The sequence below is a fragment of the Hordeum vulgare genome, chromosome 5H (genome assembly GCF_904849725.1).
Source record: "Hordeum vulgare subsp. vulgare chromosome 5H, MorexV3_pseudomolecules_assembly, whole genome shotgun sequence".
Taxonomy (NCBI): Eukaryota; Viridiplantae; Streptophyta; class Magnoliopsida; order Poales; family Poaceae; genus Hordeum; species Hordeum vulgare.
The window spans coordinates 573,157,928-573,182,241 of NC_058522.1; the positions used below are offsets into that span (position 1 = coordinate 573,157,928).

At 44.5% G+C, this 24,314-nt stretch overlaps 3 protein-coding genes across 3 annotated transcripts; 2 read left to right on the forward strand and 1 right to left on the reverse strand.

Moving 5' to 3' along the window:
• The first annotated feature begins 1,477 nt into the window (after positions 1 to 1,477).
• Positions 1,478 to 4,928, forward strand: LOC123394962 (post-GPI attachment to proteins factor 3-like). Its single transcript, XM_045089869.1, has 6 exons — positions 1,478 to 1,898; positions 2,047 to 2,216; positions 3,246 to 3,510; positions 3,604 to 3,803; positions 3,886 to 4,073; positions 4,375 to 4,928. The coding sequence occupies exons 2-6, from the start codon at positions 2,110 to 2,112 to the stop codon at positions 4,659 to 4,661; spliced, it is 1,047 nt and encodes a 348-aa protein (XP_044945804.1). The 5' UTR covers positions 1,478 to 1,898; positions 2,047 to 2,109; the 3' UTR covers positions 4,662 to 4,928.
• A 3,587-nt stretch (positions 4,929 to 8,515) lies between these two features.
• LOC123394963 (G-type lectin S-receptor-like serine/threonine-protein kinase At1g34300) lies at positions 8,516 to 10,055 on the reverse strand. The gene has a single exon (XM_045089870.1). It carries the CDS (start codon positions 9,950 to 9,952, stop codon positions 8,639 to 8,641), a length of 1,314 nt encoding a protein of 437 aa, XP_044945805.1. The 5' UTR covers positions 9,953 to 10,055; the 3' UTR covers positions 8,516 to 8,638.
• A 160-nt stretch (positions 10,056 to 10,215) lies between these two features.
• Positions 10,216 to 11,238, forward strand: LOC123394964. The gene has a single exon (XM_045089871.1). It carries the CDS (start codon positions 10,618 to 10,620, stop codon positions 11,092 to 11,094), a length of 477 nt encoding a protein of 158 aa, XP_044945806.1. The 5' UTR covers positions 10,216 to 10,617; the 3' UTR covers positions 11,095 to 11,238.
• Positions 11,239 to 24,314: the final 13,076 nt, after the last annotated feature.

The following is a 24,314-nucleotide window of genomic DNA, read 5'->3' on the forward strand; positions in this document are numbered from 1 at the left end:
GAATTTGCAATGTGTACTTGAATTTCATATTGTGTTTAAGATTTCAAAAAATATTCATGAATTCAGGAATAAATAAATTTTTCGAAAAAATGTTCATGAAATGAAAAATAATTATAAAAACCAAAAAAAATAAGAAAACGGAAAAATTGAAAAAAAAGAAGAAAGAAGACGTAAAAAAGAAAAACCCGTTGAACCTTCCCAAAACTGGCCGCAAGCACACAAAAAACATGCAAAATAGGCCGACCCAGTACTGTTCATGCATTGCAAGGGGGTGTGCGTTTAGTCCATATCTATTGACTTACATGGGAGACCGCGTCGATTAGGAGCTCTTCGGATTTTGTGTTTTTTCTTTAAAATCATTAATTAAGGGTTACCTCTTGTAAATTTGACTTCCTTTTTTGGAAGCACATGCTGTACTTTTCCTCTTTTTTGGAGAAGCCCATCTGCGCAAACAATTTTTTTACTTCCACACGAAGCAAACATGTGCTTCTTGTAGAAGCAATATTTTTCTTTTTCTCGAGAAACATAATTATGCTTCTCGCGGAAGCAAATATATGCTTCTCGTCGAAACCTTTTTTTTCTTTCCGTGCTTCGAATTTTTCTCTCTCCAAAACCTAAGAAAAATAGGCAGAAACCGAAAATCCAAAAAACCCAGAAAAATCACATCTAAACCCCGGAGATGTGAATAAAAAAAAATACAAAGAAAGGACCAAACACGTGACTTGCTGCGACAACTAAACGCACCTCTTGGCATACCCCTTGAGGTCCCCGCAAGGGGTAATATTAGTTAGCTATTCCCTATTTTCTTACTTGGGTGTGGTGTGGAGGTCTTGACTGATACATCCTTTGGTTCATAGGTTATGAATATTATAAGAATCGGAAAATTATAGAAAGTGCGATGGCATGTGTCTTAATATCTACTCCCTCCGATTTTTAAATATAAGACCTTTTAGAGGTTTCACTAAAAAACTACATACGAAGCAAAATGAGTGAATTTACATTATAAAATATGTCTATGTACATCCGTATGTAGTTTATAGTGTAATCTGTAAAAATTCTTATATTTAGGAACGGAGGGGGTATATAAGAATGAATATCACTTGATGTATATGATACCATTTTTTCATTGAGTCTAGGATAATACTCCCTCTGTCTCAAAATAAGTGACTTAACTTTATACTAAAGCTAGTACAAAGTTGAGTCACTTATTTTGAAACGGATGGAGTATATTTTTTCTTTGAAATGCAAAGAATTAGTTTCTATCCTACTGCACAAGAATAACAATCCATTCCTACAAACCTCCAAAAAATTCTTTGAAAATCATATCCTATAAAATTCCTAGATTTTGTTTTGAGTTGAACTATAAAATTCCTACATGATTGGTATATACAAATCAAAGGATGCCTGAGTGGGCCTTTTCCCATCAGCCAAGGGGTCCGTCTGGTTAGCCAAAAAGGCCGGCCCCAACGACCAAATCAATCAATAGCCCAATCCATTTTTCCTCGTCCTCTCCCATCTCCATCTCCGACTGCGCCGCCACGACCACGAGCCATCTCCCAGCCTCGCTCACTCCGCCCTCCACCGCCGCCGCGCCGCTCCCCGTCGCCGGCCCCGGACCACCGCCGCGCCGCTCCCTCCCACGGCCTCCACCATACCACCGCCGCTCCCTCCGCTCCGCTCCACTCCTTGAGCTCGCCATTGACCCGGCGGCGAGGACTGCTCCTCTCTTTCCCCGGACGGCTCCTCCCCGTCCCCCGACTCCACCCTCAGCTTTCTGGACCTCTCAGGCAGCAGGCTAGTCAGCAGCCATTAGCGAGGCACGGAGGCAGGCGCTGGTGGCAGCTCGCCGGTTCAGATCTCCACCTCGCGCTCGCTGGCTGCAGCAGCACCCACCCAAGGTACACTCCTGCCGCCATTTCCTTACTTTTGAAGCTAATGCACAGTACATATAACTAAAGATTTGATTTGATTTGATTTGCTGCTCCACATTCATTTCCCACTTGCTAGAAGTCTAATTCCATCCCTTTGGACTTGGATTCTGAACAGGGCATCTGCATTCTCCGTGATCTTGGGCTCACGGACTGGACCCAGGCGCTCCCGACCGCCGGGATGGCCGGAAGGAGCCTCTGGGTAGTTCGATTGGCTTCCCTTCTTGCAGTCGGATTCGTGGTCGGCTCCGTCGAGGCCAGCCCGGGAGATGCTCATCCGCTGTACAGGTGAGAGCAGTTCTTGGCTCATCTCGTGCTGCAGATGATGTACCATTGCGCCAGATTGCCATTTATTTCTTTATACTTGATCCCAGGCCTTGCTGTATAGGTTGATTCTAGTATTTTTTTAGTTTTGATTCCTATTGAATTGCTGAATAGCACCCCTGAAATTTCAGGGGCCCATTTCTTTGTTTGGAAAGGCAGGATCAAATTTCAAATGATTTGGTTTCTCCAAATTCCTATGGATTTCCTTCAGTCCAAAGTACCCCTTTGCCGTTTACCATAACATTTGTTTAGCTTTATCAACTTGTAAATAAAATTGCTCTAAAAGCAGTTTATTAGATTCTGCTAAATTGTGGGACAGTGTTACAGAAATGATCTTAATCAGTGATGTGTTTGCTTGCACATCGTCTGTCCCATAGCTGTTTTGTGACAGCCAGTCGAGGCAACCTGGGGTGACAGGATGCTTAGGTGCTCGTGGTCAAATTTCAGGATACAAGAACAAATAGTAAATAATATCTCATATTATACGATAAATTGAATTTATATGGACGCACTTTAGGAGATATAGCAGCACAATGGTAGAATAACCCCAGTTCTAATCAAAACACTAACAGTGGATTACCATAAGTCAATTACTAGGCGACACCTGTGAAAGCTATTTCTTTTCTAGCGTGTTGAGTTGTTCATGTTTAATTGATAGTATCATACTTGCAGTATTATTTTTCTTCTAGTATCCTTCCATTTTGCTTGTGCAATCGGTCTACCACCCATGATATCTACTTTCTGCCTGTCCTATTTTTCTGGACTCAGTGGACTCTAAACAGTGACTATTACTAGATTCTAGATGTGTTTCGTAGTAAAAAATAATTGAGTTCACCATATTTATTTTCCCTTATGTATTTTTCAAAAAAAAAAAAAAACCGACAACTGGTTGGATTCCTGAAATTTGTTCATCTATTGACCTTTCAGTTGCTGTCATTCTTATGTTACACTGTTTAGAAATTTCTGGTAACTTGCGTCGTGACCAACCTGCAGAACTTGTGTGAAGGAGTGTCAGAATACAGGGATTATTGGAAGTAACATCATCAGCAACTGTCAGTCCCAGGAGAATCACAGCACATCTGCTGGAAGTTCTTGGTACACACAGGAGCCCCTTTACATGCACTGGAAGCAACAAAACTGTAAGACAGACTGCCGCTACTACTGCATGATACGGAGAGAAGAGGAAAGACATTTAGGCGGCCTGAGCCCTGTTAAATATCATGGAAAATGGCCCTTCAAACGTGTTTCTGTCTTCCAGGCATGTTTTGGCTTGTATGTTGATGAGTGATACTAGTATTTCACCATGATGACTACCACTACTACATGTCTTAACTTGTTTGCCATTTATCAGGAGCCCCTTTCAGCTGCACTGTCTGCTCTCAACCTATTGACGCACTTTACTGGCTGGCTTTTATTCTTCCTGCAAGTGAATTACAGATTACCTCTTAGACCTCAGACGAAGAGGACATACTATGAGTTCACTGGCTTATGGCATATCTATGCAATATTATCATTGAATGCATGGTTCTGGAGCACTATATTCCATACTAGGTGTGTGTTTGCTCAAAGCTTGGGCATGCTGTCATAATAATATCTGATATCTTACTCAGCAGCAGCATTCTTCATTTTGCAGGGATATTGACTTGACTGAGAAACTGGACTACTCTTCAGCTGTGGCCCAACTTGGCTACTCTTTAATCCTTACTTTGCTAAGAACTTTTAATGTCAAGGATGAGGCTGGTAGGGTGATGTTTGCTGCACCTATTCTAGCATTTGTTACTACACACATCTTGTATCTTAACTTCTACGACCTTGACTACGGTAAAGTTCCTTTTGCTTCCCCGACAGTATTTGATCTTGTTCTATCTTCATTCATACAAGATCTATCCTGCATATATATGAAGTTAAATATTTTACTAGCTAGGCTCAACAATCTCGTAGCTGTTACTTTTACCATGTTTTGTGGTGTTATTACAAGTTAAATAAAAGATACGATGGACGGAATATTATCGTTAACGGACTGAATAACCGTGTCTTCAATTTACCTTACACACACTTTGCCTTTTGTGCACAAACATATTATTAATTCATGTGCATCTGCTATGTTTATATGCCTTTGCAGGATGGAATATGAAAGTTTGTGTGGCAATGGGTGTGGTTCATGTTGTCGCATGGTCAATCTGGGCGGCTATGACCCATCATCCGTCACGATTCAAGGTTTGGATCGTCATATTTGGAGGAGCTCTAGCTATGCTTCTTGAAGTGTATGACTTTCCTCCATACAAGGGGTATGCTGATGCACATTCGCTGTGGCACGCGAGCACCATTCCTCTCACCTATCTTTGGTGGACCTTCGTTAGAGATGATGCGGAATTCCGCACCTCCACACTTGTTAAGAAGGCCAAGTAGTAAATTAAGGTCATTATGAATGCTGTTAGCTTCCCCCTTACAAACTTTGATCGATCAGGTAACACGAGCAGAGGACATGCGTGTTGCCATGCCATGCGTCCCAATAGCTCGGTGTTCCCTGGATCGATCAGGACAAATCATTCATCTTTCACCAAGACTCAGCATCTTGTTTACACGGTATCTTTGGTTCTTGACCTCCTGATTTCTGTTTTGATTGATATCAACAATGGTTCTGTAATAGAAAAAGACATCATCATTTTTCGTGCCTGTTGAAATGGTTCACCTTATGGGTTTCAATGCATACAAGGCCATTGGTATTTAGATGAGGTGCTAAGTGCATTAAAAAGCTTAACAACCAGTCTTCACAATGCATGGGTGCTTAGCTTTTGTACTTCCCCTGTCTTGTTTTACAAGGCATGTGCATCGTTCTAGGTTGACAATTTAACTAACTAAATATGTATTCCCTTTGTCTGTAAATACGTGTCTAAAAAATGGATGTATCTAGAAGTATCTTAGTTCTAGGTACATCCATTTTGATTCATTTCTTTGACAAGTATTTCCGTACGGAGGGGCTATTATATTTGATGAAAAATATATGTTTAGAAACTACATCTGCTTAAGCATTCAATTATATACTTTTGATGACATATAATTCGTATTTATCTAGTCAAATCAATGACCTAGAAATACATGCACGCCCTATAAATCGATGACCTACTAAGCTTACTTTATTTAATTGTTTAATGACTAAACTTGTTCATACATTGTTCATAGACACTTTACATAAGTCCACGCACTTAGCATCGTTTCTTCTTAAGGTCATCATAATGCTCTCTCTCATTTTTAATTGTTTTGTTACATTTGTCTTTTTTGTTTATATGGGCATAAACCTAGCATTATAGTCAAAGAGGAGATAACAGACAACAGTTAAGAATTTCAGTTCCTTATGGAATTTTCAACTCGGATGCACGTTTCTTCCTATGTCCGCACAAGTCATAATGGATGTTCGTATTGGGCTGGATCGATTTGGACGTTTGAAATCCCCCAACTGGGCACCAAATCGGGGTTAGTTTCGGGAGTCCGGACAATCCAGACCCACTCGCCCCACTTATTTTGTGTCCGACCCCGCCCTCAATGCCACTGCCCAAGGCCATCGCGATGGATTCATGAAGGCCATAACTTGTATGTTGGCCAAATGCCTGACCCTGGTGCATCGGCACCGATGAATTGGGAGGGAGACGATGAAGTTGGTCGGTGCGGCCACGTCAATATATATTATTGACGTTTTACAAAAAAGCATATTGTGAAAACAAATCAATATTCATAGGGAAAAAAGACCGGATTCAATAATTTTGCAATGTTTCTTTTTGCAAACTTTTTTCGTGGGGAATTCGTAACACTTTGTGTTCTGCTCAAGCAATCTGAATAACTATGCAGATTTTTTTTTACTAAAGGGGTGATATTTTGTTTCTCTGAACCCACAAAGTTCTACACGGGGTGCCAAGCATTGTTACTAGTACGAATATTTTGAAGAAACAGAAATTCATACATGGAGGCTGGAGGCCCCCGACGACGACGGGTTAGTGGCGCTGACGATATAATTCTCATAGCCTTGCTTCTCTTCATGAAGTGCAAACACTCATACGTCGTAATGACATTCCTTGTGATAATTCTACCCGGAAATTCGTTCCGATTGTTCTTCTGAAATTATATTTGGTAAAACTTGCTTTAATCTGTTCGCAATCACCTTTGAAGCTATCTGTACAACACGTTACACAAGTTTATCAGTCTGAATTGAGAAAGCAAAGATGGGTTCATTATCTTAGGAAGCAGAACCAAAAAAGTATCTCCTCCGACAATTTGAAGGACAGCCTTTGTTACATCATCCCCGCATAAATCCCAATGTTCTTGATGGAAGTGTGTTGGGAATCCATCCAGACCTGGAGATTTTGTGGGAAACATCTGAAATAGCACAGTTTTGACCTCCTCTTCCTTGTAAACCGCACACAGGATGGCATTCGTTCAATAGTAACCTGTGGAACATGATCCAACACGGCAGCCATGTTGGTTACCCCTTCTGACGTGTACATGTTCTTATAAAAATCATTGACCATCTCCTTGAGCTCGGCCGGATCATCTACCTTAACACCCAATGAGTTCATCAAGGCTTTAATCATGTTCTTCTTGCGTCGCATGCTCATCCTCATATACTTTTTTTTGATGTTTTTATCTCGCTATCTAGTTGCTCTTGTTTTTTCTGTGTCCATAGAATTCATAATGAATGTCTGTATTGGGCTGAACCTGTTTGGACGTGTGAAATCCCCCAATCGGACAACAAATCAGGTTGGTTTGGAGAGTCCGGACAGTCCAGATCCACTCCAAGCTCGTGGCTTTTTGACAATTCGCCCCACTTATTTTGCGTCCGACCCTGCTTATTGCCTAAGAGCATCTCCAACAGCCGTGCAAAAAGGCACGCGCGGTAAACCGCCATTTTAGCACGTGCGGGACAGAATGACGCGCTCCAGCGGCGGCGGGAAAACCGCGCGCGCGAAAAGGCGGCAGCTCGCGCGACATTTTTGCCGCGCCGCTTCCCGCGCGCCTACAAAAGCGCAGCGCTCTGCCGCTCCCTCGCGCGCCGCCACTGCGCCGCCACCGCTCCTCTCTCTCTCTCTCTCCCTCTACCTGTCGCGCCGCCGCCGCCCCAGCGTGCCGCCACCGCTCCAGCGCCCCGCCCCCGACGCGCCACCATGCCGCCGCGCCGCCGTTCTGCGTCGGGCTACCGCGGCGTCCGCGAGCGCCCCAACGACGGGTTCTACGCCGAGATACGCTCCGGCGATCTCCAGCTTAGCCTCGACACATACGACACGGCGCACGAGTCCGCCCGCGCGTTCGACGCGGCGGCGTGGCGCCTAGGCAGGGCGCGCCGCCAAATGAACTTTCAGGACGTCCACACGCTCCAGCAGGCGTTAGACGTCGCCCCGTCGCCTCGCGTAAACTCCGCACAAGACCGTGCGGAGCACGCTGAGCGGCAGCGCCGCCTCCTCGTCGCCCAGGAGGACGACCGGGTCATGGCGGAGTGGCGCCGGCGCCACCTGGAGGACGTCGCCTACGAGCAGGATTATTGGGCAAGGCGCCGCGAGGAGCGGTTGGACAGGCGTTGGCAGAAGGCATTGGCGAGTGCGCAGGCCGACATCGTCAATGCAGGCGGGAGGTCCTTCTTCACTGAAGAAGATGAGCGTTGGTTCGACATCTGGGTATCAACCTGTGACGACACCAACGACGATGATGATGGTGCAGATGATTGGAGCGACTGGGATTAGTTCTATATTTTTGAACTATCTAGCATCAAACTATCTATCTATGTTTTCGAACTACCTATCTAGTTGCAATCTATGTAAAATAACTTTGTATCTTTTTTTTATTTTAATGCAATCTATTTATAAAAATGTTGTGCGCGCACTGTGCGTCGCTGGAGCGGCGCGCGCTGCATTATAACACGGCTGTTGGAGCCAGCGCCTATCCCCGCGCTAAATCAGCCGAAGCACGCGCGACAAACACATTTTTTAGGCACGGCGCGAAGCGCGGCTGTTGGAGATGCTCTAAGGCCATCACGATGGATCCATCATCCACGAACAACTTGTCTCTTGTCCAAATGCCTGGCCCTGGTGCATCGGCATCGATGAATTGGAGGGCGACAATGAAGGTTGCCGGTGCGGCCACGTCAGTATATATTATTGATGTTTTACAAAAAACATAGTGTGAAAACAAATCAATATTCATAGGAAAAAAAGACCGGATGCAATAATTTTGCAATGTTTCTTCTTGCACTTTTTTATTTTTTGGGGAATACGTAACCGAATAACTATGCAGATTATCTTTTTACTAAAAGGGTGATATTTTATTTCTCTGAACCCACAAAGTTCTACACCGGGTGCCAAGCTTTGCTACTAGCATGATTATTTTAAAGAAAAATCAATTCATCCATGGAGGCTGGAGGTCCCCGGCGACGACGGGTTAGTGGCGCTGCCGGGCGGGTTGGGCTCGCCGGGGAAGCAGACCTTGACGAAAGACGTGCTTGGGAGCGACGGCGACTGGTAGGCGCTGATGAAGTTGGAGACCTTGAGCCAGCAGAGGCCGGAGCCGTCGGAAAGCGCGGTGGCGCCCACGCAGGAGCTGGCGACGAGGCAGTTGAGGCGGCATGCCGTGATGCCGACGTAGAACTGCTCGATCGCGATCTGCGGCGGGTAGGTGAGGAGCTGAGTGTTGTCGACCTGGAGCATGGTGGAGTTTCCCGGGCAGTCCTGGAGCTCGGTCTTGCGCTTGCACCCGCTCCGTGGGTTGGAGGCGTCGACCAGCTCGAAGTTCCGCGACGGGCAGCCGCACACCGGCGACGTGCGGTTGTAGCTGCACACGCCCATGTTGCCGCAGTAGCCGAACACCTGGCATTGGTCCGCCACCGCCGACCACTGCTCCGTTGCGGTGCCGCTGCCCCGCGCGGAGCTGTAGGCGCGGAAGTTGCCGTCGGAGTCGAGGCGCATGAAGCGCAGCATGTCGTCGCTCTCGCCGTAGTTGCTGCTGTAGGCGACGAGGACGGGGTTGACGAGGGAGCCGTCGTTGAGGGAGACGATGCCGTTGGTCTGCATCGTCAGCGTGAGCGTCTTCTTGGCGGTGAAGGTATAGTTGTAGCCTTTATTGAAGTAGGTGACGGGGGAGGCGCCGGCGCTGGCCCAGTTAAGCGTGAGGGTGCCGGACCTGTCGACGGCGAAGACGTAGGGGCCGGAGGTGAGGTTCATGCCGGAGGTGAAGCTCTGCGACATGACCACGGTGTCCGTCGGGTGGTCGAATGACTGCCATAGGATGCGCCCCCTGGAGTTCTTGAGCACGAGGTTGCCGCTGTCCTGGAGGGCAGCGGCGGCAACGCCCCGGCCAGCCGTGCCGGACGACCAGAGCACGGCGCCGGAGCCTTTGACCAGCTGCAGATCGCCGGAGGACGAGAGGCGGAGTGAGCCCCTCGAATCCACCGCCGCGCCGGCGCCGGCAGACCAGACGGGGACTCCGCCGGTGTAGGTGACCGCAGCGACGAAGAGCGACGGGGAGGTCGGGGACGGCTTGAAGGATAGGGAGAAGGTGGAGTTCGGCGACGACCACGAGGCCGAATTGGCCGCCGGTGAGAGGGAGGAGCCGAGTGGCATGTCCGCGCCATGGGACAGGATGGAGAGGAGCAAGAAGCTGCAGCTGAGGACGGCGAGATCCGCTCCGGCTCCGGGACCTCCCCGTAGATGCCGCATCATTCCTGGTGGTGATTGCGCTGGAAGATGGAGCTAGAGGATATATATATAGCCTCTCAGTCTCAGCCAGCAAGCTGCTGACAACTTGCTGAAAATCTATCCATCGGACAGCTTATTAATGTGTTCCTTTTATTAGAAATTAATTAGTAGATTAATTCAAGAGATAACAGTCGTATCTCCTCTTTGTGTCTATTACCAACAAGCACCTGTTGTGAAGGGATGCCTCCGAACAGACACCTCTTCTTCGCACATCTTTCAGAGTTCACTCACTTTCGTTCAATCTCGTTTTACTCTAACACTTTATCAGCACAATGAGCAGGACGGCGAAAGTCTGATGACTGCACGCGCCCTCAGAGTTGCTCTGTGGTGGTTGATGCGGCCCTCCTTTTGCATACGTGCAGATCGGCGGCACTCGAGGCCATGCCCCTGTCCAGCCGTTCACGGCACAGCGCGCTGCTCCGTATCGGACGACCTGTTCATGGCAAGACAGAGTACGAAGAAGAGAACCAGAGACTCGAGTCAAGCACCATGCAAACTCGCGTACCAATTTCATCTAATCGCTACAAAGAAACAAGGTGCTACTTTTCCAATTTTCATCATGGCTACAGAAAATTGTTTTACCAGGAACATAATCTTGCCTTGACGCTGGACGACGGACAAAGGAATCCATGGCAAGTGGAATCACGTGGCTTCAGTCCCTGCTGGACCAATTCGCCGGCTCCAGCGGCTTCGTCCCTGCCGCCGGCCGTCGCCTCGACTGGCCGCCGTCCCCGTGCCTGCGCCAGGCAATGGCCGCGCCCGGCTCGCTCGAGGTCGTGGTTGCAGCCGCCCGCGCTGCACTGCCCGTCCGCCGCCCGTGCGAGGCCATGGCCGCGCCCGGCCCTCTCAAGGTCGTGGCCGCAGCCGCCTGTGCCGTGGCTGCCCGCTCCTGGCTCCCGGCCCGCTCCAGGCCGTGGCCGCTGAGGCGACAGTTACGGGATAGCCACACAGGAGGAAGAAAGGGCATCTTATCCTTTCAGCCATTCCTCGATTTAGTCCTAAAATTTTATCTTAATGCTAAATGGGTTCAAGTAAGTTCTGATTCGATCCTCAGGTTTACGAATCTTTGCAGTTTAGTTCTACGCTTTACTGTATTTTTACAATAGAGTCATCTGACTCCTTGAACTTTGCATTTTCAACACATTTTCTGTTGAGTTTTACAATTCCAGAAATATGTGTATGCTTATACTTGACATGTTCAATGTGTTTACCACATTCTCTAGAACATGTTTTTGGCGATCGAGATTAAATTTTCTCGCACAACAATATTGCTTTGCAATCGAGAAAATATTTTTTTCCTCGTAAAACAATCTCATTGCGATTGAGATTAATTTTCTCTCGCAAAATATTAATTTACTTTGCTGAATTATTTTACAACTTGATACAAGATCATCTCATTCAATTTGAGATCTATACACTTCAAGTTTTCACTTGAAATCAAGTTTGCAACATCATTACTATTCATTGCAATAGTAGTGTATTTCTGTTGAATACGATGTATTCCAGAATGTATGTATCTCCATTTTCGCTACACGTTGAGATTAATACATTTATTTGCAAATAAATATCAATTCATCTTAATCGATCCTTTGGCTTGATACAAGCAAGAATTGATATGCGAAATTCTAAGTGTTGTTCTTCAAATTGATGTTTTGGGGTCACAAGGTAGTGTGTAGATCTACTGCTTTATAGATTATCACCACTATTGATAAAGCCTACATTTTGTCGTTTCGACATTATGATTGTTTTACAAAGTGCTCTCCCACACATTTTACTAAGTCATGACATAAGGCATTACGAGTGAGTCTACTGACTTCATCAGATTATACTCCCTAGTGCTGCGAAATCTACTCCATTTTGGAGATTATCTTCAAGGTGTCATATTTAGCAATTTGAGATTCACATTAATGGTTTCAAGATCAATCCTTGAAATACCCATTAATTTTGCTAAATTCATTACAACATCAACCATGATGGTCTTTAATTTACTGTAGGTAAATTAATTATCTCTAGTTTACCCATAGAGGTAACATATGGCTATAAGGCATCAGCCGTACTAGTATTTGCTCCTCCGAAGCATTTATTGTTGTTGTTCACTAAAATATTTTACTCTCATAGTAAATATTGTTCTTGCACATTTTGCTTGAATATGTCATAGAAAACTATGAATTTTTTTGCATATACCTATGATTACCCTCTACTACATTCGTAAAATGCATGGCAATGGAGCCTACGTCACTATTTCTAATTATATTGTCATCCATCCATCAAGATGGATGCCATAATTTGTAGCGAGTGTCTCAAACACTATTGCAAGATCCACATCACATTGTGGTTGTTATTTTCGTAGTGACAAAGCAATGTTAAAATTGCAAAGTCTATGTTTTTGGCCGTGACTCTAAAGTCACACTTTTTTATCACGAATGAAGCCCAAAACATTAGCAATGATTTCATCGCATGCACTATATTGGAGGTTTACACCCCATGTTCACCAAGCATCACCTTGACGGATTGTGCTCAACAAGATCATTTCATGCATATATTTTTATTTTACTCTAAGAAGTAAGTTAAACAATGCATGATCGTTTCATGTAACACATGGCTATTCTATTGATGGACATATGCATTTTATATGTCACCAACTTCACTTGGTTATCAAACTAAGTACATAATGGATGAATATTTATTAACCTTGAATATTTCCCATAAGAGAAACATGCTGCCATGAGCACATTTGGAATGATCACCCAATAATTTTTCAAGGCCTCAAGTCTATCGCAACTTACAATTTTGGTAATTATAAAATCAACTTGAAGTTGAGATCTCATGATATGACATTTTCATATGCAGATCGGGTTGAAAAGCCCTTGATACACTTTACATCTCCTTATGATGGTATTACCATTTTCATGGTAAAGAAACATGTTATTTCTTAAACTCATCATATTCACCCAACGGGTGCTTCAAATATTTGCTAGCATTGAGAATACTATGCATGTCAGTGGTCACAAAATAGAACAATGTGGCATTCAAAGTAAAGTGGAGGATAAAGACAACCAATGACATAATTACCTTTTAATTAGTAATTGATCATTTTAAAAAGATTACAAAGACAACTCTCAAGTTTGTCAAATGTGTGGTTACATGAATATCGTACCTATGATTACCAAACCCTCAAACATATGGTCAAACCACACCATGAGTTTATTAAAAGGCAAATAAGTTCATTGTGGTATTTGAAAATTTGCAAACATACGACCAGAAACTATTCTGGTAAATGATGTTCTCGAATCTTCATCAGAGGGAGAACCAAAAATATAGTGCAATAAAAGAATGATCAATTCGTTTGTGCCTATGATATGTTTGCATAACTCATTTTTTTCCGTAATATGGGAGACCTCATGTAATATCCCGATTATTCCCAAAATATTGTTTGCCTATAGTCGTACTACTACATGTAGTATAAATGTCCAATATCCTATTTCTTGGACATTATATTTGATAATTTTTGCATGTATGAATCAATTCATACTCATTTTTGTTGCGTACACAATAATTTTCTAAATCTTACAAAATATTTGGTTTTAAGCCTTACAATCCAGGTTTGGGGTTGTTTAGAAAATTATTGACAATTCTATTGGTCACAACTTAACAAGTTACAAAATTTCCCAAATCATCAGATTTTATGTGCACCACATGTGCCATAAGGGAAATTAATTTAAGGAACTCTCACCTTACAATTCTAAATGAGCCAACTCATTCTTCCTTGAACACATTCAGAAGATATGTGCATTCTCAACCATTGTGTGGTATTTTATAGATACTTTATGGTACTCATGGAAACATTTATAAAATGATTTCTAGTGTGTCTCTTGTCACACAAACCATGAATGATATAACTAAATCAATTGCTCAAATTCTCAAAGTAAGAGCAAATTATCCTAAACAAGGGATAAATCCATTCGAATGGACAACTTTGTTGAACTCATTTCACAAGAAATATCTGATTATATATAATACTTTATGTACATACCCAAAATGGTTTAGTTCAATATCTTATCAAAGATAGTGAAATTAATAATATGACCAAACTTATAGAATCATGATTTACTAGCCTCATGCTAGACAAATACGGCATTACACACCGTAAGTATGATATAAAATCATACCAACTGCATAGCATACTACTTTCCCCTTTTAGTAATTACGTGGAAATCAACAAAGTATTTCCTATCTGTGATAATTCGGTTACATACCGATATCACCACTCCAGCATAGATCAATGGACTCTCACAGAAAATTAGGGATCTAAGTGAGGAATGACAATTTATCCGTCAATCAAAATTATTCATAGCCCGTATGCTGATTGTATCAGAAATAAGGACATTTCTGGCATTAGGGGAGATAAGTACCACAAAGAATGCCAAGAAATAAATTAGGAATGTTATTCACATTCAGTCCTTATATCCACGTACTCAAAGAATCTGAACAAGAAGTTTAGAATCACATATTTGCAACACATTGCAAATCTGCCACATACATTTACTAATGACAAAGGTATCACTCAATTTTATATTCCTGCAGTAAAGTGTCAGAAAGAGTGGAGGTACCTGATAAACCACTCTTCTCCCAAAATGAGAGCAAGAGGGGGAGAAATCTGACCACACGAGATATAATCTCGCATATGCTTCCGCGGAAATAGAGGAAATCAAATCCTCAACTAGTAAATGTAATTCAACATCAAGTTGAAAGACACCTCACTGGATGCTCATCATCCAAATCCTGACATAAATGTGCACAAATGTTTTTGTGTCGGGAGATCGGAACACCTTGACTCCATTGTTGTAGGAAATCACAAGGAGTTAAAAGGAATAAATACATTTCCACAATTTCATCGATTCCATCAGAATCATATAAAATATAGACTACATTTGTCGACATATATTTATTCTCAAAATTGCTAAAACCTTTTGGGCCCTGAACCAAAATCCATGGTAAAGTGACTCTTGCACTCATATTGGTTCACATAAAAGGAAGCAAGTAATGAAGAATATCACTCGCTCTATAAACGAGTGGTATTTACCATAGTAATACCTACTCCACATAAGTATCTTTCTTATAGAATACTAAAACTTCTCATTCATAGACAAAGTAAATGAGGTGGTGAGAAAGCGAGGCTTGTAGCAAAAGGGTTCACGCAGAGACCCTACATCAAATTATGATGTAACATACACTCTTGGTATGAGTGGAATTCAGTTTCGATAATAAATACCATTGGCAGTACAAATAATATTTGTTGGGGAACGTCGCATGGGAAACAAAAATTTTCCTACGCGCACGAAGACCTATCATGGTGATGTCCATCTACGAGAGGGGATGAGTGATCTACGTACCCTTGTAGATCGTACAGCAGAAGCGATTAGAGATCGCGGTTGATGTAGTGGAACGTCCTCACGTCCCTCGATCCGCCCCGCGAACAATCCCGCGATCAGTCCCACGATCTAGTACCGAACGGACGGCACCTCCGCGTTCAGCACACGTACAGCTCGACGATGATCTCGGCCTTCTTGATCCAGCAAGAGAGACGGAGAGGTAGAAGAGTTCTCCGGCAGCGTGACGGCGCTCCGGAGGTTGGTGATGATCTTGTCTCAGCAGGGCTCCGCCCGAGCTCCGCAGAAACACGATCTAGAGGAAAAACTATGGAGGTATGTGGTCGGGCAGCCGTGAGAAAGTCGTCTCAAATCTGCCCTAAAAGCCCCATATATATAAGAGGAGGGAGGGGGACCTTGCCTTGGGGTCCAAGGGAACCCCAAGGGGTCGGCCGAGCCAGGGGGGAGGACTCTCCCCCCCAAACCGAGTCCTACTTGGTTTGGTGGGAGGGAGTCCTTCCCCTTTCCCACTTCTTCCTCTTTTTTTTTTTCTTCCTTTGATTTTTCTTCCTTGGCGCATAGGATTTGGTGGGCTGTCCCACCAGCCCACTAAGGGCTGGTGTGACCCCCACAAATACCTATGGGCTTCCCCGGAGTGAGTTGCCCCCCTCCGGTGAACCCCCGGAACCCATTCGTCATTCCCGGTACATTCCCGGTAACTCCGAAAACCTTCCGGTAATCAAATGAGGTCATCCTATATATCAATCTTCGTTTCCGGACCATTCCGGAAACCCTCGTGACGTCCGTGATCTCATCCGGGACTCCGAACAACATTCGGTAACCAACCATATAACTCAAATACGCATAAAACAACGTCGAACCTTAAGTGTGCAGACCCTGCGGGTTCGAGAACTATGTAGACATGACCCGAGAGACTCCTCGGTCAATATCCAATAGCGGGACCTGGATGCCCATATTGGATCCTACATATTCTACGAAGATCTTATCGTTTGAACCTCAGTGCCAAGGATTCGTATAATCCCGTATGTCATTCCCTTTGTCCTTCGGTATGTTACTTGCCCGAGATTCGATCGTCAGTATCCGCATACCTATTTCAATCTCGTTTACCGGCAAGTCTCTTTACTCGTTCCGTAATACAAGATCCCGCAACTTACACTAAGTTACATTGCTTGCAAGGCTTGTGTGTGATGTTGTATTACCGAGTGGGCCCCGAGATACCTCTCCGTCACACGGAGTGACAAATCCCAGTCTTGATCCATACTAACTCAACTAACACCTTCGGAGATACCTGTAGAGCATATTTATAGTCACCCAGTTACGTTGCGACGTTTGATACACACAAAGCATTCCTCCGGTGTCAGTGAGTTATATGATCTCATGGTCATAGGAATAAATACTTGACACGCAGAAAACAGTAGCAACAAAATGACACGATCAACATGCTACGTCTATTAGTTTGGGTCTAGTCCATCACGTGATTCTCCCAATGACGCGATCCAGTTATCAAGCAACAACACCTTGTTCATAATCAGAAGACACTGACTATCATCGATCAACTGGCTAGCCAACTAGAGGCATGCTAGGGACGGTGTTTCGTCTATGTATCCACACATGTAAATGAGTCTTCATTCAATACAATTATAGCATGGATAATAAACTATTATCTTGATACAGGAATTATAATAATAACTATACATTTATTATTGCCTCTAGGGCATAATTCCAACAGTCTCCCACTTGCACTAGAGTCAATAATCTAGCCCTCACATCACCATGTGAATTACATTGTAATGAATCTAACACCCATACAGTTCTGGTGTCGATCATGTTTTGGCCGTGGAAGAGGTTTAGTCAGCGGGTCTGCTATATTCAGATCCGTGTGCACTTTGCATATATTTACGTCCTCCTCCTCGACGTAGTCGCGGATGAGGTTGAAGCGTCGTTTGATGTGTCTGGTCTTCTTGTGAAACCTTGGTTCCTTTGCTAAGGCAATGACACCAGTGTTGTCACAGAACAAGGTTATTGGATCCAGTGCATTTGGCACCACTCCAAGATCCGTCATGAACTGCTTCATCCAGACACCCTCCTTAGCCGCCTCCGAGGCAGCCATGTACTCCGCTTCACATGTAGAATCTGCTACGACGCTTTGCTTGGAACTGCACCTGCTTACTGCACCCCCATTAAGAATAAATACGTATCCGGTTTGCGACTTAGAGTCGTCCGGATCTGTGTCAAAGCTTGCATCGACGTAACCTTTTACGGCGAGCTCTTCGTCACCTCCATACACGAGAAACATCTCCTTAGTCCTTTTCAGGTACTTCAGGATATTCTTGACCGCCGTCCAGTGATCCACTCCTGGATTACTCTGGAACCTGCCTGCCATACTTATGGCCAGGCTAACATCCGGTCTAGTGCACAGCATTGCATACATGATAGAGCCTATGGCCGAAGCATAGGGGACGGAGCGCATATGCTCTCTATCTTCATCAGTTGCTGGGCACTGAGTTTTACTCAATCTCGTACCTTGTAACACTGGCAAGAACCCTTTCTTGGACTGTTCCATTTTGAACCTCTTCAAAACTTTATCAAGGTATGTGCTTTGTGAAAGTCCTATCAGGCGTTTTGATCTATCCCTATAGATCTTAATGCCTAGAATGTAAGCAGCTTCTCCTAGGTCCTTCATAGAGAAACTTTTATTCAAGTAACCTTTTATGCTATCCAAAAGCTCTACGTTGTTTCCAATCAGTAATATGTCATCCACATATAATATTAGAAACGCCACAGAGCTCCCACTCACTTTCTTGTAAATACAAGATTCTCCAACCACTTGTATAAACCCAAATGCTTTGATCACCTCATCAAAGCGTTTGTTCCAACTCCGAGATGCTTGCACCAGTCCATAAATGGATCGCTGGAGCTTGCACACCTTGTCAGCATTTTTAGGATCGACAAAACCTTCGGGTTGCATCATATACAACTCTTCCTTAAGGAAACCGTTAAGGAACGCCGTTTTGACATCCATCTGCCAAATTTCATAATCGAAAAATGCAGCTATTGCTAACATGATTCTGACGGACTTAAGCATCGCTACGGGAGAGAAAGTCTCATCGTAGTCAATTCCTGGAACTTGTGAAAAACCCTTTGCCACAAGTCGAGCTTTATAAACGGTCACATTACCGTCAGCGTCCGTCTTCTTCTTAAAGATCCATTTGTTCTGAATAGCCTTGAGGCCCTAAGGCAGCATCTCCAAATTCCACACTTTGTTCTCATACATGGATCCTATCTCGGATTTCATGGCTTCTAGCCATTTGTTGGAATCTGGGCCCACCATTGCTTCTTCATAATTTGCAGGTTCATTGTTGTCTAACAACATGATTGATAAGACGGGATTACCGTACCACTCTGGAGCAGCACGTGATCTCGTCGACCTGCGTGGTTCAACAGAAACTTGAATTGGAGTTTCATGATCATCATCATTAACTTCCTCCTCAACCGGCGTCGCAATGACAGAGGTTTCCCCTTGCCCTGCGCCACCATCCAGAGGGATGAGAGGTTCGACAACCTCGTCAAGTTCTATCTTCCTCCCACTCAATTCTCTCGAGAGAAACTCCTTCTCGAGAAAAGTTCCGTTCTTAGCAACAAACACTTTGCCCTCGGATTTGAGATAGAAGGTGTACCCAACTGTCTCTTTTGGGTAACCTATGAAGACGCACTTTTCCGCTTTGGGTTCCAGCTTTTCAGGCTGAAGCTTTTTGACATAAGCATCACATCCCCAAACTTTAAGAAACGACAACTTTGGCCTTTTGCTATACCACAGTTCGTATGGTGTCGTCTCAACGGATTTCGATGGTGCCCTATTTAAAGTGAATGCAGCTGTTTCTAATGCATAACCCCAAAATGATAACGGCAAATCAGTAAGAGACATCATAGATCGCACCATTTCTAACAAAGTACGATTACGACGTTCGGACACACCATTACGCTGTGGTGTTCCAGGCGGTGTTAACTGCGAAACAATTCCACATCGTTTTAAGTGAGTACCAAACTCGAAACTCAGATATTCACCCCCACGATCAGACCGTAGGAACTTGATCTTCTTGTTACGATGATTTTCCACTTCACTCTGAAATTGCTTGAACTTTTCAAATGTTTCAGACTTGTGCTTCATTAAGTAGACATAACCATATCTACTTAAATCGTCAGTGAAGGTGAGAAAGTAACGAAATCCACCGCGTGCCTCCACGCTCATTGGACCACACACATCGGTATGTATGATTTCCAACAAGTCACTTGCACGCTCCATTGTTCCGGAGAACGGAGTCTTAGTCATCTTGCCCATGAGGCATGGTTCGCACGTGTCAAGTGAATCAAAGTCAAGTGACTCCAAAAGTCCATCAGCATGGAGTTTCTTCATGCGCTTTACACCAATATGACCCAAGCGGCAGTGCCACAAAAATATGGCGCTATCATTGTTTACTCTAACTCTTTTGGTCTCAATGTTATGTATATGCGTATCTCTATCAAGATTCAACATGAACAATCCTCTCACATTCGGTGCATGACCATAAAAGATGTTACTCATAGAAATAGAACAACCATTATTCTCAGACTTAAAAGAGTAACCGTCTCGCAATAAACAAGATCCAGATATAATGTTCATGCTCAACGCAAGCACTAAATAACAATGATTTAAGTTCATCACTAATCCCGATGGTAGTTGAAGTGACACTGTGCCGACGGCGATTGCATCAACCTTGGAACCGTTTCCTACGCGCATCGTCACTTCGTCTTTCGCCAGCCTTCGTCTATTCCGCAGTTCCTGCTTCGAGTTGCAAATGTGAGCAACAGAACCGGTATCGAATACCCAGGCACTACTACGAGAGCTGGTTAAGTACACATCAATAACATGTATATCAAATATACCTGATTTTTCTTTGCCCGCCTTCTTATCTGCGAGATACTTGGGGCAATTGCGCTTCCAGTGACCCATACCCTTGCAATAGAAGCACTCTGTTTCAGGCTTAGGTCCAGCCTTGGGTTTCTTCGGCGGATTGGCAACAGGCTTGCCGCTCTTCTTCGAATTGCCCTTCTTGCCTTTGCCATTTCTCTTGAAACTAGTGGTCTTGCTCACCATCAACACTTGATGTTCTTTACGGAGTTCAGACTCTGCGACTTTCAGCATCGCAAACAACTCGCCGGGAGACTTGTTCATCCCTTGCATGTTGTAGTTCAACACAAAGCCTTTATAGCTTGGCGGCAGTGATTGAAGGATTCTGTCAGTGATAGCTTCTTGCGGGAGTTCAATCCCCAGTTCAGCTAGACGGTTTGAGTACCCAGACATTTTGAGCACATGTTCACTGACAGACGAGTTTTCCTCCATCTTGAAAGCATAGAATTTATCGGAGGTCTCATACCTCTCGATCCGGGCGTTCTTCTGAAAGATGAACTTCAACTCCTGGAACATCTCAAATGCTCCATGACGCTCAAAGCGACGTTGAAGTCCCGGTTCTAAGCCATACAAGACTGCACATTGAACTATTGAGTAGTCCTCCTTACGCGCTAACCAAGCGTTCTTAACATCCTGATCAGCCGTAGCGGGTGGTTCATCTCCTAGCGCAGCATTAAGGACATAATCCTTCTTTCCAGCTTGTAAGATAAGCCTAAGATTACGAGCCCAGTTTACAAAGTTGCTTCCATCATCTTTCAACTTAGCTTTCTCTAGGAACGTATTAAAATTGAGGATGACACTTGCGTGAGCCATGATCTACAACACAAATATATTCAAAGTGGACTTTAGACTATGTTCAAGATAATTAGAGTTCAACTTAATCAAATTATATGCTAAACTCCCACTCAAAAAGTACATCTCTCTAGTCATTTGAGTGGTTCATGATCCACTTACACTATCCCAAGTCCGATCATCACGTGAGTCGAGAGTAGTTTCAGTGGTAAGCATCCCTATGCTAATCATATCAACTATATGATTCATGATCGACCTTTCGGTCTCATGTGTTCCGAGGCCATGTCTGCACATGCTAGGCTCGTCAAGCTTAACCCGAGTGTTCCGCGTGCGCAACTGTTTTGCACCCGTTGTATGTGAACGTTGAGTCTATCACACCCGATCATCACGTGGTGTCTCGAAACGACGAACTGTAGCAACGGTGCACAGTCGGGGAGAACACAATTTCGTCTTGAAATTTTAGTGAGAGATCACCTCATAATGCTACCGTCGTTCTAAGCAAAATAAGGTGCATAAAAGGATTAACATCACATGCAATTCATAAGTGACATGATATGGCCATCTTCACGTGCTTCTTGATCTCCATCACCAAAGCACCGGCACGATCTTCTTGTCACCGGCACCACACCATGATCTCCATCATCATGATCTCCATCAACGTGTCGCCATCGGGGTTGTCGTGCTACTTATGCTATCACTACTAAAGCTACATCCTAGCAAAATAGTAAACGCATTTGCAAGCACATATGTTAGTATAAAGACAACCCTATGGCTCCTGCCGGTTGCCGTACCATCGACATGCAAGTCGATATTTCTATTACAACATGATCATCTCATACATCCAATATATCACATCACATCGTTTGGCCATATCACATCACAATCATACCCTGCAAAAACAAGTTAGACGTCCTCTAATTTTGTTGTTGCATGTTTTACGTGGTGACCAAGGGTATCTAGTAGGATCGCATCTTACTTACGCAAACACCACAACGGAGATATATGAGTTGCTATTTAACCTCATCCAAGGACCTCCTCGGTCAAATCCGATTCAACTAAAGTTGGAGAAACCGTCACTTGCCAGTCATCTTTGAGCAAAGGGGGTTACTCGTAACGATGAAACCAGTCTCTCGTAAGCGTACGAGTAATGTCGGTCCAAGCCGCTTCAATCCAACAATACCGCGGAATCAAGAAAAGACTAAGGAGGGCAGCAAAACGCACATCACCGCCCACAAAACCTTTTGTGTTCTACTCGAGAAGACATCTACGCATGAACCTAGCTCATGATGCCACTGTTGGGGAACGTCGCATGGGAAACAAAAATTTTCCTACACGCACGAAGACCTATCATGGTGATGTCCATCTACGAGAGGGGATGAGTGATCTACGTACCCTTGTAGATCGTACAGCAGAAGCGATTAGAGATCGCGGTTGATGTAGTGGAACGTCCTCACGTCCCTCGATCCGCCCCGCAAACAATCCCGCGATCAGTCCCACGATCTAGTACCGAACGGACGGCACCTCCGCGTTCAGCACACGTACAGCTCGACGATGATCTCGGCCTTCTTGATCCAGCAAGAGAGACGGAGAGGTAGAAGAGTTCTCCGGCAGCGTGACGGCGCTCCGGAGGTTGGTGATGATCTTGTCTCAGCAGGGCTCTGCCCGAGCTCCGCAGAAACACGATCTAGAGGAAAAACTATGGAGGTATGTGGTCGGGCAGCCGTGAGAAAGTCGTCTCAAATCTGCCCTAAAAGCCCCATATATATAGGAGGAGGGAGGGGGACCTTGCCTTGGGGTCCAAGGGAACCCCAAGGGGTCGGCCGAGCCAGGGGGGAGGACTCCCCCCCCCAAACCGAGTCCTACTTGGTTTGGTGGCAGGGAGTCCTTCCCCTTTCCCACTTCTTCCTCTTTTTTTTTTCTTCCTTTGATTTTTCTTCCTTGGCGCATAGGATTTGGTGGGCTGTCCCACCAGCCCACTAAGGGCTGGTGTGACCCCCACAAATACCTATGGGCTTCCCCGGAGTGAGTTGCCCCCCTCCGGTGAACCCCCGGAACCCATTCGTCATTCCCGGTACATTCCCGGTAACTCCGAAAACCTTCCGGTAATCAAATGAGGTCATCCTATATATCAATCTTCGTTTCCGGACCATTCCGGAAACCCTCGTGACGTCCGTGATCTCATCCGGGACTCCGAACAACATTCGGTAACCAACCATATAACTCAAATACGCATAAAACAACGTCGAACCTTAAGTGTGCAGACCCTGCGGGTTCGAGAACTATGTAGACATGACCCGAGAGACTCCTCGGTCAATATCCAATAGCGGGACCTGGATGCCCATATTGGATCCTACATATTCTACGAAGATCTTATCGTTTGAACCTCAGTGCCAAGGATTCGTATAATCCCGTATGTCATTCCCTTTGTCCTTCGGTATGTTACTTGCCCGAGATTCGATCGTCAGTATCCGCATACCTATTTCAATCTCATTTACCGGCAAGTCTCTTTACTCGTTCCGTAATACAAGATCCCGCAACTTACACTAAGTTACATTGCTTGCAAGGCTTGTGTGTGATGTTGTATTACCGAGTGGGCCCCGAGATACCTCTCCATCACACGGAGTGACAAATCCCAGTCTTGATCCATACTAACTCAACTAACACCTTCGGAGATACCTGTAGAGCATCTTTATAGTCACCCAGTTACGTTGCGACGTTTGATACACACAAAGCATTCCTCCGGTGTCAGTGAGTTATATGATCTCATGGTCATAGGAATAAATACTTGACACGCAGAAAACAGTAGCAACAAAATGACACGATCAACATGCTACGTCTATTAGTTTGGGTCTAGTCCATCACGTGATTCTCCCAATGACGCGATCCAGTTATCAAGCAACAACACCTTGTTCATAATCAGAAGACACTGACTATCATCGATCAACTGGCTAGCCAACTAGAGGCATGCTAGGGACGGTGTTTCGTCTATGTATCCACACATGTAAATGAGTCTTCATTCAATACAATTATAGCATGGATAATAAACTATTATCTTGATACAGGAATTATAATAATAACTATACATTTATTATTGCCTCTAGGGCATAATTCCAACAGTATTATCCATGCAGTTAATGGATGCAGTGACTACATACTCATATGAGTCACTCATTTCGGAAATCTATATTAAAGTCCC

What these genes read in the sequence shown, in the direction of transcription:
- LOC123394962 (XM_045089869.1), top strand. Translation starts at nt 2,110, where the DNA reads ATGGCCGGAAGGAGCCTCTGGGTAGTTCGATTGGCTTCCCTTCTTGCA. An exon ending in AGCACTATATTCCATACTAG is followed by an intron (nt 3,804 to 3,885) that starts GTGTGTGTTTGC and finishes TTCATTTTGCAG; the next exon opens with GGATATTGACTTGACTGAGA. An exon ending in CTTCTACGACCTTGACTACG is followed by an intron (nt 4,074 to 4,374) that starts GTAAAGTTCCTT and finishes ATGCCTTTGCAG; the next exon opens with GATGGAATATGAAAGTTTGT.
- LOC123394964 (XM_045089871.1), top strand. Translation starts at nt 10,618, where the DNA reads ATGGCAAGTGGAATCACGTGGCTTCAGTCCCTGCTGGACCAATTCGCC.
- LOC123394963 (XM_045089870.1), bottom strand. Translation starts at nt 9,952, where the DNA reads ATGATGCGGCATCTACGGGGAGGTCCCGGAGCCGGAGCGGATCTCGCC.